Raw genomic sequence first — 12,538 nt, 5'->3', positions numbered from 1 at the left:
GGTATGTTATGTGCATAATGCATTTGCTGCTGCGGTGGTATAAGTTTTCTCATAACCGGCATTGTTAACCTTTTGTACTCATTAAAATGGCAATCAGAACAAGCAAACCATAGCGGTGAATTTTTCACCATCAAATTTACAATTAGATCAAACCAGCTTCCGGCAGGAAGGTGAACTGTATCGTGGCCTGTTCGTTGGCTTGCAGTATAATATTAGCCGAATTCGACGATCACGTCATTGTTCAGTTACATACGCGACATGTCCAGTAAAACAAAGCGTAAACGGTTACCTTTTGAAGATGTTACATGTTCACTGTTGTTTTGGTCATGAACCTGATCCACATAATGCATTACATATACACGCCGAAGAGCAAAAAGTTCTGCAAAAATCATCTGGGCAGTACCTATATAAACGCTCTGAAAATTTATCAAATGCATCCGCATCGGTCACTACTCCCCTAACTTACTAAGTATTAGTACTCCGTTGCAAAACTCGCTTTCGGAATTATTTCCATTCATTGTCCGCAAGAATCAATGATGAATCCGTTCAAGGTACGTTTGACAACATAAATATTAACCATATTTTTTGATTTATTTAAATTAAGGTGCACTTACTCTTTTCAAACGAAATTTCTGCAGTAGGATTAAAGATTTTTTGTTAAGTCTCGCCGTATAAGCACGGGACGTGCCTCAACTCGGTTACAAGTTGTACAACCTTTATTTTTTGTACATTTGATGCACGAGAATGTGACGACATATGCCTAAAATATAGTTAGGCAATAACTACTTTTTCAGTATGTATATACATATTTTACGTTTCGCCAACCTGTGCCGATATTCAAGTTGCTGCAGTAATCCTGCTATACAGAGTATATGCATTTCACAGTGTTCGGCATGTGGTTTTCTTTTAGGCATTTTTGGCAATCTTTTTCCTCGTTACATTGGTTTTTGCGGGCATGACAATGGCGCAGCTTATGAAAGATCCGCGACTCCGTACACACAGCGATATCCGGATACCGGGTCAGGGACAAAATCTCAACGTGCAGAACGACCCCCGTTTGAAGACCCATAGCTTCATCCCTCAGTTGCGCCGCAAACGCAGTCTGCTCAGACTGTAAGCGAAAATGAAAGAGTCTTTTAATGTTGATTGTGCGCTTGTGTTCTCGCTAAGGGGTTGCTGGCGAACACGATAATATGTTTCAGTTTAATTATTTTTGCTTTTCTACAACGTTGCGTTCCCCAGCGTACTGCACGCAATAATTTTTTAACAATAAAATGATACGCTTAAGAGATACTAAAGGGCTTTGAAAGGGCTTTGAAAGGGCTTTGTATTCACGTACTTGTAATACGTATAATTTGATTGTCAGTACAGAGTCGCAAGCACTTACTGTGATCCTTTTCTTAAACCGAAAAGAAATTCTCCAAAGATGGAAAACGAAAAACTAATCAGCTTGCCACAGTCTGAAACAGAACCGGTGAATATACATCTGTAGCAAATCGACTGTCGTGTATTCAATATTTCCACAGGAAGTGTTGTCAACTACAGAGATGGCAAGACGGCATCAAAGAAACTTTACAGAACACTGAATACTTATTGTAGAGCATATACACGTAAATACTTTTTTTAAAAATTACTTCTCGTATAGAGCATTTTATTCATTTTCTCAATTACTAGTTTTCTAACCATTAAATCCACTTTGCGTACTTTCAGATGAAGGAAGGGTGGGCCGATTACAGCTTGTCACGGGGCCTTCGATAAAGTGACGAAAGCATTAAAAACCATTGAGCATACACTTCAAATATGAGATAAAAGAATTGCCAAAAATGTACCAAATTTTAAAAACTTTTACCTGAATACTACAGAGTACTGATGTGCACTATTTGCTACGATAGAAACCGTAGAATATCTGCCACCTTCAGATATTTTTGGCTAATAACGATGCAAAAATACATATATCGCTATTAGCCGGCGCTTTGGTTTTCCGCTGTTGTCTTTGGAAATACGAAAACAATGCCCGCGATTGATAATTTTGGAGTAAGGGTGGACTGAAGGCCTCTGAGAGATGGTAGAGGCCGAATGTCGGAAAGGATTCGGCGAAAGAAAGCTTCAAAGTCACAGTATAAGCATAAGCCAAAGGGCACTTTTTGGACCAATTAATGCACGGTATATATGTTAACACTCAAACGATTCCCGAAATTCGTTCATTAAAACGGATTCTTGCAAACCGTCGTTAGAGATTTTCTCTTCGTGTGTAAATAATTCTCTTATCAAGGTTTCGTTTGTTTTTGCTAGTTTTGTCATTGTGATCTCGTTTCATGTGCATATATGTTTCACGATAAGCATCTGTCATGCCGTATATGTACTTTCGTTTACACCTTCAAAGTATTTGATACAATTAAGTGCTCCTTGCCATTCACTTTTTTCAGGTATTCATGAATCTATAACGCACTGCAGTACAGTTAATAAGTCTGTGCCCAAAAGTTGGTAAAAGTAAAATTTGCCCAGTTCCCTTACGTCTGGTTACCTCTAGCCGTAAATTTGCTGTAAAAATGACAAATATGTTTGCTATGACGGATGGTACTTAATTTTTGCTTCTTATGAAGCACTCTCTTTCAATCTGGGACATTACTTATTTTTAGTTAGCAAAGGGAGCTCTAGTTTATAAAATTTTTAATACAGATTTGGATGACAATAGTTTTCCCAAACAGATAAGGTTACATCGGTGAAGTAGCTAAATTTACTGCAGGCGTGAGGAAATAATAAATTCTCACTGTGCCGATATTCTTGAGAAAAAGGTCGCGAACGACTGATCGCATCGGTGATGTGCGAGTAATCAAAACTTTAGGTTGACCTTAATTGATGTTAAAAAAGCCCGATAATTGCTACGGATATATGGCTGGAGGAAAGCGCGACAATATCCGCTGGATAACAGAAAGTTCTATTGTATCCGCCGTCGAGGAGCGCCAGATGTATCCGGTGCCTGTGTGTGCATCTATGGCGCATACAGAATGCCGACGCGCTCGTCCACATTGGGCGATTATGTTGAGAGATCGCGGCGGGCCGGGACTGCCTGCCTGCCAACGTAACGCTACGGGGATTCTCTATTCAAGCTTCTCTCTTTTGGAAAAGGATTCCGCTCGTGAACCGCGGAAGTGAACTATTCAGCCGGCTATTAGTGCTGATATGGTCGAGGCCAGGAGTACAGATAAACGCGACGCGTGTGCCGCAGGGTTAACTTTCTGTAATCCAAATGGACGAATGTCGCATATCTACACCGTCTACATGCATGGATATTCCGCCTGGGCAAGATACCATGGCTAACAGATGTTGATAGACAATTTTTACGATGCACTTGCGGATCACGAGAGCGTTTTTGAATATGCGAAGGGGAACGGCAGATACATATTCATATTTATATCCGGACTTGGTCGGTTGGGAATATCTTTGCGTTCGTACCAGACAATATATATAATTTATTAGTAATGGAAGCGTGATCAGCTGCTTTCGGAGCCGGAAGGATTATACTTGTGTGCGTGTACATGGGCCATAAAAACTCGCGTTAATGACTGCTTCCGGTCGGTTTGATTTTATTATTCTGAGGTAACTTATGTGCTGCATCGGATTTACCACTGCCGGCTTAATTCGATATTAACCGCTCTATCTTGGATTTATTGGCCGACAGTTAACCCGCAAACTTCATTATTGCAGCATCCTTGGATTATCGGGTATGTAATCTGTTGCTACCTAGGTAGTTGCTGATAAAAATATGAAGTTTTGTTTTCTTAAAGCCGATTTTCATTTCTTGTGATAAATCTGAAACGATTAACTATAGGAATAATTTCTTTACGGAAAATAACGGACCCTTCTGTACCGTAATTAAAAACTGAAACGTACACTGTCATTTTTATGTGCATTTCATAATACTTTAGTTTTACTTTATGACCTATGTACGCGGGCGCAGTATATAGATATTTGCTTTATTTCGTTCGAGTTTTAATCACAATAAGTACTGCAAATGCCATCCACATTCCTCATTTGTAATCAAACAATTTTTTTCGTGACTCAATCGTGAACTCCAACAAACATGGTTGATTCTGTATCTCATTTCAAAAGTTGTTTGATTGCTTGTCTAAGCAGTTAGTGGTCGGTTGCTCTTTCTTGTGATTTTCTTTTGCAAACTTTGCAAATGTCCGCTTTCATGGCGAATATATCAAACTGTGCGGAAACAATATCCCATATTAAGCAGTTGTTTATTTATACAGTTATTTTTACCACAAGCCCCCTTCACCATTGACAGACACAGGTGGAATACATAAAAAACACGTGTAGGGAAACTGTTGTGTATTGCACATCGTTTGAAGTGGATACGGCGCGGAGCTTTTAACTATGTTTAGGAGTATACTCGCATAAGCAAGTACAGTGTGCATTCAACGATCGGTTTCGTGCTCAAGTGTAATATATCAAGTGCATAGATATGTACAAATAGACATGGCATTTTATGACACCGATCATGAGATAGAAAAAAATTGCTTAGCTAAAGAATCTTAACAGATGAGCACGCCTTGATGGTTTAGATGAGGGGGACCAACTAAATTGTCCCAGGCGAGCAGCTCCCACCAAATGATATGGCGAGTTGATGGTGTCTGAAGTTGTACTGTATACTGTACACGATCCCGTAACGTATTTATCAGCGATAAACAGCGGAACACATGATTTTCTTCAATGCGGTTCCATTATCTAACCGTAACGATGCTTGGATGCCTATATTCTACAATTCCCTAAATTCTGGTCAGTCAAAGGTTATCGTCCTGTTAAACACGGGTAACACGCACATGCAGGAGTATGTCGGGGATGTTTCCAAGACATGCACGTTTTGCGAAGCGTTGCCGGTCGGCGGATGTCGATGCCGCAATGTAGAAGGAAATGCGCCAAGGCCAGCCGACACAACGCTTACGTATATATCGCGTAGAAGCCGGTCCTGGGGATCATTTTAGGAAAAGGAACAAATGATGGTTTAAAGCCGGCCTTCTTGCGACATTCGGTCATTAAGCTGTACAAACATCGATCAGCATCACCGGCTGCACATTCAGCATATACCCGGATATGCTGTAGTGCCCTGGCATTTTTCATAAACTGTCGATTTTTCATTCATTAGATTTTTAACCAGAGAAGTGTGATTACTGGATGGAGCTGTATGCATAATACTGTAGCAGTTTTGAATATGTATCGATTTACAGATAATATTCGGAAGAAGTACAATTTGTCGTTGAATTGTAGGATCCTCGCTGTGCAGAAATTTCCTAATTGAACTAATCGCCTAATACTCACTTTCGGTTATTGACTGCCCTGTTACATATGTACGAGTTTACAGACACATGCAGCGTCGCTCACGCACACTGCGTTTTTTAAGGTTGGTGAAAAAGCGTACAAAAGGCACTACGTTGGGGTAATAATGCTATTAGATTTTGATATTTTGGTATGAGCATTATGTGTTTCACTCGTATGAGCATCGAACATTCTAGTACACTTTGCTTCGCTTAACTTGTATAAAAATAGTACTGTAATTTTGCGTAGTGCAGGTTTTTGTTACCTTCTAATGTTAGAATACATACAGAAGAAACACGTGCTTCAGCATTAGGAGTTTTTATGCGGTGAATCAAATTTTATTGACTTTCGGTAACCGGTTGACTATTACCTGAAATCTGTTTGCGCCATAATTATACAGTACTCATAGCAGCTTTTGTGAATTATGCCACATTGTGCTCTTGCAAGATTTATGATGTTGTTGTGCTCGTACTAAAATTTAAAGACGCATTCAGATTATAGCACTTTTGAAATGCATAGTATGAACTGAATGAACTTCATAAATCAAATATGTTTACTATTTGTTAAGAACACCACTTTTAGCGGTAAACTTCGTAATATTGATTAGTAAATTTTGCAATGCCTTTACCAATCTAAAATTCTTGCTGCACACATTTTGGCGTACGTATAGGTCAGACAATATCATAAATACGGGAAAGGTCAGTGCGCTGAAGAATAATTATGGATGTTAACTCACAATGGTAAATTCTTGAATATCAGGAAATTTTGCATTGGAATGGTGTAAATTGCATACCTCTTGCCGTGGGATACAGAATTAATAATGCCATGAATTAGATTTTCCCAATTAGCTGAACAATTCAAGAGAACTAGCTTATTTTACGGTTACCTTTTTATATTGGTTACGTTATAATGATTTACCACCGATTTTAGGAATGCGCAGTAATATATTATTGGGTTTCAAATGCGCAACACAGTGCCAGGATAATTTACATGAAACAAACTCTCTCAGAACCGTCAAACCGTCACTGATGGATCTGCTTGTTGAGCGATACTTTATTCTTTTCCTGTTTCTCTTCTGCCCTCCTTCTAATGCTTATGTATTGGATTTTCTTAATGTTATTTCCTATGCAAATTAAATCACATTACAAAAAAAACGGCACTGTGTGCCGTTATGAGGCCGTTTTACAGTCAAAAACGCAGCATTACCAGTACGCGTAAATAATGGTTACTAAGCGTGCATAGACATTTTTGTGTCCCTATGAATTTATATATGTCAGCTACTTTGATTTCAATTAACAGCCTCTGTTTGATCGATCGTAGTAGCGAGTGCGAGAGTTCATAATGTCAGCCCGTGATGCAAGTGCACCCCGGGAATGGAGTGTACATACCGGTTCCGGCTACTGTCCTGCAATCTGGCATTGCACGCCAGCATCTTAAGGACTTTCGTGAAATTATCCAACTGATCCGGGCAGCGCACACGCGTCGACCGTGAGAGGAATATTAAAGACATACCCTGCACTCCATAATCTAATTGCCTGTTAGGTGCGCTCCGGGGATTATACGCATGTCGCCTGTATTGTTATCATGAACATAATGCAAACTTCCACTGCGCCTCACACTGCTCCACCCAACATTACTGCTAACTACGACAATAGTCCACATCTCCAGATTTTACGGATTGGAATTATCAGTTTTATCCTTACCATTCTCAGCATTGCTACCATTGTGGGAAATCTTTTGGTGGTTTTAGCCGTACTCCTTGTCCCGAAACTGCAGCGGCCGGAAAATTTACTGATAATTTCGTTAGGTATGTTGGGAATATGCCCCCTTCGGCATTGATGAGGTTATAGATGATGAAGATACAGTAATCAAATTTCTGAATTGATCCAAAAATGCAGTTGGCCATAATGCAGAAATCTTCGAGAAAAATAGAAAAAGAGTCCTTATTTAAATAAATTATTATAGGCAGACTTAAATGATAACTTTGTATAATCCACAACCGTAAAATAATATTGCACCAAAAACTGTAAAACTGGTAAGGCATACATACAAGTAAAACAAAAATGATTGCGCAATCACGGTTTTGTATTTTGTTGGATTAAGTAACTATTCTGATGGTAAACTGTGCCAGGTAAAGGCAACTGTAAATCAGCGCAGCCTTTTTTATAGCGAGTTAATAAACTGAAAATATGTAGAAACAAACTTAAAAAGCTAAACCTAAAGGGCGCGTCTGCGTTGGCATTTTTAGTAGGTATGAAAGTTAGATTTCATTTTAAGCCTTTTTCAGCCATCGCGGATTTACTTGTGGGAATGGCGGTAATGCCGATAGCGATGATTTATGAAGTTGCGGAGTACTGGCCATTTGGGAGCATCGTATGCAATTTGTGGATAAGTCTTGATCAAACAGCCTGTTCAGCCTCCATCCTCAGCTTGTGTATGATCAGTTTAGATCGCTATCTGGTCATAACACGACCCTTTCAATACGGACCAAAGCGAACACTATGGCGGATGATATCGGCAGCGGTGCTAATATGGATATTATCCTGCATAATCAGTATACCGCCTTTGTTTTATTTCGGGAATCAGACGGATGAAGTGTGCCTGGTTAGCCAGGATCCCATTTACCAAATTTATGCAACGATTACTGCCTTTTATGTAAGCTGCATTATATAGTAGCATCGGGAAATTTCTTCACTAATGACCGGTTATTACCGACAAATGATCAACACCATGCAGATTTATTGATTATTATGAACGTTTAATTTATTAAATTATTGATATAACATATAAACATCGCACGTGTATGGCCCAAGACACTCCGCAGTGGCAGGCACATTAATTAACTCGCACGTGTATGGCCCAAGACACTCCGCAGTGGCAGGCACATTAATTAACTAAGTGCTACGGTACAACGTGTAATTGTAAACTTTCAATAAGAAAATCATGTTCTTGGTAATTTCTCCAGGGTAATGCGACATTTGTTTAAGTGCAGTTGCATATGTACTCGAATCTAAAATTGACGTTTTTCTCAGATGTTTTCTTAATATATATTGATAATTACTACTGATACTGCGCTATGTCGAAGATAATCCTAGCGCATTATAGAGTAAAGAGCAAGGTGCGGATAAAAGCTAATCCCTTTAGTCCGCATTGGGACTTCGCAAAAACCCTCCATAAGATGCCTGATTAAATGCCGATTAAATCCCCCAATAATCCCATTCATATTTGTTAACAAATTTCTTCCGCACAGGCTCCAGTATTACTGATGGGTATCGCCTACGCGAAAATCTATCAAGCGGCAATGAAAATCTCCAAGGAGGAAAAAAGTTACACTGTAATACATCCTATCCAGACGTCGATGCCGGCTGGCCAGAATATTACACAACAGCATCGACATTCAACCGGCACTCGACCACCAAAGAAATCCCAATCCTTTCCGCAGCGTCTCGTCCGTATCCTAATACCGGTTACCGCCAGTAATCCTTCCGTCAACCATCACGATCCTCACCGTCATCCCAGTAATGCAACCGGCTTCCACCGCACAACATCGTCCTTCCGTTCACGCGAACTGAAAGCCTTCAAAACTCTGACGGCGATTATTGTGGCCTTTCTCGTATCGTGGTCACCTTTTTTCATTCTGGCATTAATACGACCTTTTTATACGGGTCACATTCCCAAATGGGTGTTTGGACTGACATTGTGGTTGGGTTACTGTAATTCTACCATCAATCCGGTGTTGTATTCGATATTTAATAAGGATTTCCGGCGACCGTTTTCGGAGCTGCTGAAATGCCGGTGCCGGTCATTACGGAAGATTATGCGGACGGAGAGTTATGAGACACAGTTTGGCATGGCTGTCACCCATCCATTACGATCCCCGCGAAATTCTTCACCAGAACAGAATCATTGTACGGCGCGCTTCTATCTGCAATCGGAAGGCGACACATACGGAGAAGAACTATAATCTTTCACTAACCGTTCCGTTTTTACACATTATGCCGGCCGGCTTTCTGGTAGTAAATCTATTTGTATGATAGTTTTCCGGTGTTGGAAAGCATGTTTTCGTGTTCGACGAGATTTTCATGGCCGTTTTATCGAGCCATTAACGACTGCCACAGCCCGCTCAACAGATGCGCTAATTATTTTTTTGAGCACAGAAATAAAATGATTGATAGCATATGGCATTAGTATTAGCTAACTTTATGAGGGATCTCGTTAAAATACGGTTTCATTGCATAATTTTCCGAGGAGTATTGGCGCCTAACTGATCATGACATCTGTTGAGCATATCATGATCAAAACCAAAACACAAACACACCCATACAATAGGCGAACAGAAAAGATAAAACTAGGAGCAAAAAGAGCTAAAAGTTTACAACTTAAAGTGGTGGTAGCGCTGCGATTTACTGTGATACGAGATGCTTAAACGTCTGCATAATTATGGTTAGTTGCGGATTTTCAAAATGGTCAGCAGAGGTATACGAAAAACGAAACGAGGTATTCGAAACGGTGTGTATGTAAAATATTGAAGAATGGTGGTATATCTATATTATAAAAGTTTCACAGATGATTTATAAACGCTTTACATGAATTACTATAAATTGTGATGAATTTTATAATACAAAGAATAATAATCGCTGCACAAGTAGTTATACTTTTAAACGGAATATAGCGTGGTGTTGAAAGTGCTGTACTCAGAGTGGCCGATAAAATCTCTTAGTATGTATTTTGTACGTTATGAAAAACTAGCTTGCATTTGATACGCCTTTTTGAAGTTTACTACAGCCTTCTTAAAGCGGGAATTAGTGAAAAAGGTAACAAAACTTTTCACAAAAAAGTGACGATCTGATGCAGTTATAGGCGAGGTTAGGACTACGTCATAACGTAGCAAGATTAATGATACTAGCGCAGCTCTTTAAGAATTTACCGATTCCCGGTGTAACGAAACGAGGTGTAACGAACATTTTGAACGCATACGTACTACAAATGTATTAAACTTTACGGGCACGGTTAGCCTGTAACTGCAGGTGCGTGCGTTATGTGAAGCATTGTACTGTAACATGTGCGCAGTATGATAGTAATGTTATATTATTGCTGCTTTTTTGTTTGTTAATTATAAAGACTGATAGCGTAAGCACGCGCATATTGATCAACAATAAACGTAAGAAACGATACAGTAAGTACAAGAAGCCAAATTTTTGCGCCGCCTGTACATTGAATTGTTCTTGGGACGACTTGTACAATGATTTTGCACTCTGCTGGCCATTCTTAAACATTGAAGATAGAACTCCTTGGAATGGATATAACTGTTATAGTGACACATAATTTACACTTACGTCAGCTATTTTACGTTTTGGTGTAACTTTCCGGACACCCGTTAAAATTTTGCATTTATGCAGTAAATATGCGTGTAATGCACAAAAAACAACATTTTGCACGTATACATATGACAGCATAAATGGGATGACCTCAGCAACTTAATCCAGAAAGTAATGTGCTTAATACGATATTGATGGGCTAAAGATCCTGCTGAGATCTCACTCTGTACTCCCAATACAGTGGGATTAAATGGGCGAATCATTTCTCAACAGGATTACCATCATGCTGATAAAATCATCGGTTACCGTCATATTTTGTGCTTTTTTTGCCTCGACTGCCATAGCTACAGTAGTAAAGAAGGTACTTTCACCTGTTTATAAGAAGCATCTACGAGTAATTAAATTACAACTTTTTAATCCCAAACAAAGTGGAAAGGTCAATAAACGTTATCTGTGTCAATCTCTGCATGCTAACGTATTTGGGTTTATTACCACAATTATATTATACAGGATAAAATGGACACATCAACCGATGCTCATCATGCCAGAAGGGCGTATGATTATTTTTATCAGCGATTATCAGCAATGCGGAATGCTACGGATCGCGGTCCTCCTGTTCCGCCGCCTCCAAGTTCAATCTTGCATTCTACCCTAGTAGGTACGTAAATTCTTTAACTGCGCAAATAAATTTTTGCATTAAATAGATAGTCAAAATACTACTGTTAATGCTTTGCAAAGATATATTAACTATATTACGGTCTACCAATATTTTTATAATAACCGCATATCGAGGCTGTATATATATTGACGTGGCACACGGTATCAGTGTTTGCTGTTCACCTTCTGCGCCGGATGTTGCTTACGTGATGCTATCAAAAATTTTGTGTTTAACAGAACAAAACGAACCGCAAAATCGGAATACCTCCCGCTCGATAGGTACAATTCAGTTTGCCCATGTAACGGAAGAACTTCGCTTGGTGCGGCGTATAATAAAATTAAAGCTCTTGTTTCCAGAAATACATCGGCCGGTGCTGACGGCACATCATAGAGATGGTTCCGGTAGGTAATTGGATTATATGTAACCACAGGAAAATGCAAATTATTGCATACAGTATACGTTATGAATACAGCATGCACGCAGGTATGGATATGGTTGTTGAAAATCAGTGCGCTTCGCCCACTTATTTTGCCAACACGTCGCCTTGCTACCGCTCGATCGTTTAAAGCTGCGGCATATCCCAGTACTTACGAGTGCTCTTTTCTTATAATTAAAGGGGGCAATCATATGCAGATAATTCAGAGCGGGAACAATAATAACATGGCGGCATTGTTACCGCTACTGTTGATGAACAACGGCGGCGGAAACGGAAGACAGGATGGCAACGGAGGCAACAACAACGCAGCACTAATTTCCATGGTATGCACTATGGAATATAACCGCATTTGTGCACCAAAATAACGTAAAATAACGATAACGTGCAGCAAACTATTGCGTATTTTGAAATCTTTGTTCCAGCACTTAATTATTGGCTACTGGTTTTGCAGATGATGTCCATGATGACCCAACATAACACCCAACAAATCCAGTATTATGGTGGTCACAGCGACAGATGACCCAATTTTTACCCAAATTTAATTTTCAGCTTTATATTGTTCACTTCAATATTTTGTGCTATAATATCCAGATTTCATAATGCAGTTTTAGTTCGAGCTTGCTATCTTGTAGCTTTACGTTTGTGCGCCATTGGAGCAGCATAAGCGTAAAATATTTTATACTTAATCTGCAATGGACACTGGCACGTGCAACAAGCTGGCAATGAAAACATCAGCCCGAAAACTTGGTTCTTAATACATGCTTTTGCTTCTGCTTGACGGATAATAACAGTAGCTACTTT

The 12,538-nt window shown here is 39.5% G+C and overlaps 2 protein-coding genes across 3 annotated transcripts; both read left to right on the top strand.

Moving 5' to 3' along the window:
* Positions 1-3,055: 3,055 nt before the first annotated feature.
* Positions 3,056-9,469, top strand: LOC129581606 (5-hydroxytryptamine receptor 1-like). The gene is made up of 4 exons (XM_055472789.1): positions 3,056-3,725; positions 6,646-7,132; positions 7,613-7,980; positions 8,576-9,469. Exons 2-4 carry the CDS (start codon positions 6,910-6,912, stop codon positions 9,287-9,289), a joined length of 1,305 nt encoding a protein of 434 aa, XP_055328764.1. The 5' UTR covers positions 3,056-3,725; positions 6,646-6,909; the 3' UTR covers positions 9,290-9,469.
* Positions 9,470-10,800: 1,331 nt separating this feature from the next.
* LOC129581960 (uncharacterized) lies at positions 10,801-12,495 on the top strand. 2 transcript variants are annotated; one of them, XM_055473288.1, is made up of 6 exons: positions 10,801-11,079; positions 11,154-11,301; positions 11,538-11,579; positions 11,658-11,702; positions 11,918-12,060; positions 12,189-12,495. In XM_055473288.1, the coding sequence occupies exons 1-6, from the start codon at positions 10,894-10,896 to the stop codon at positions 12,255-12,257; spliced, it is 633 nt and encodes a 210-aa protein (XP_055329263.1). In that variant the 5' UTR covers positions 10,801-10,893; the 3' UTR covers positions 12,258-12,495. The 2 variants fall into 2 exon arrangements, with proteins under 2 accessions (XP_055329263.1, XP_055329264.1); XM_055473289.1 differs by having other exon boundaries at positions 10,811-11,004; positions 12,189-12,494.
* The last annotated feature ends 43 nt before the right edge of the window (positions 12,496-12,538 follow it).

This window comes from Paramacrobiotus metropolitanus, unplaced genomic scaffold (assembly GCF_019649055.1).
Source record: "Paramacrobiotus metropolitanus isolate TYO unplaced genomic scaffold, Prichtersi_v1.0 Parri_scaffold0000006, whole genome shotgun sequence".
NCBI classification, from domain to species: domain Eukaryota; kingdom Metazoa; phylum Tardigrada; class Eutardigrada; order Parachela; family Macrobiotidae; genus Paramacrobiotus; species Paramacrobiotus metropolitanus.
Note: the sequence above shows the minus strand (reverse complement) of the source record. Positions and strands in the feature narration are given on the sequence as shown.

What these genes read in the sequence shown, in the direction of transcription:
- LOC129581606 (XM_055472789.1), top strand. Translation starts at nt 6,910, where the DNA reads ATGAACATAATGCAAACTTCCACTGCGCCTCACACTGCTCCACCCAAC. An exon ending in TTTACTGATAATTTCGTTAG is followed by an intron (nt 7,133 to 7,612) that starts GTATGTTGGGAA and finishes AGCCTTTTTCAG; the next exon opens with CCATCGCGGATTTACTTGTG. An exon ending in CAACGATTACTGCCTTTTAT is followed by an intron (nt 7,981 to 8,575) that starts GTAAGCTGCATT and finishes TCTTCCGCACAG; the next exon opens with GCTCCAGTATTACTGATGGG.
- LOC129581960 (XM_055473288.1), top strand. Translation starts at nt 10,894, where the DNA reads ATGGGCGAATCATTTCTCAACAGGATTACCATCATGCTGATAAAATCA. An exon ending in CTTGCATTCTACCCTAGTAG is followed by an intron (nt 11,302 to 11,537) that starts GTACGTAAATTC and finishes TGTGTTTAACAG; the next exon opens with AACAAAACGAACCGCAAAAT. An exon ending in ACATCATAGAGATGGTTCCG is followed by an intron (nt 11,703 to 11,917) that starts GTAGGTAATTGG and finishes TTATAATTAAAG; the next exon opens with GGGGCAATCATATGCAGATA.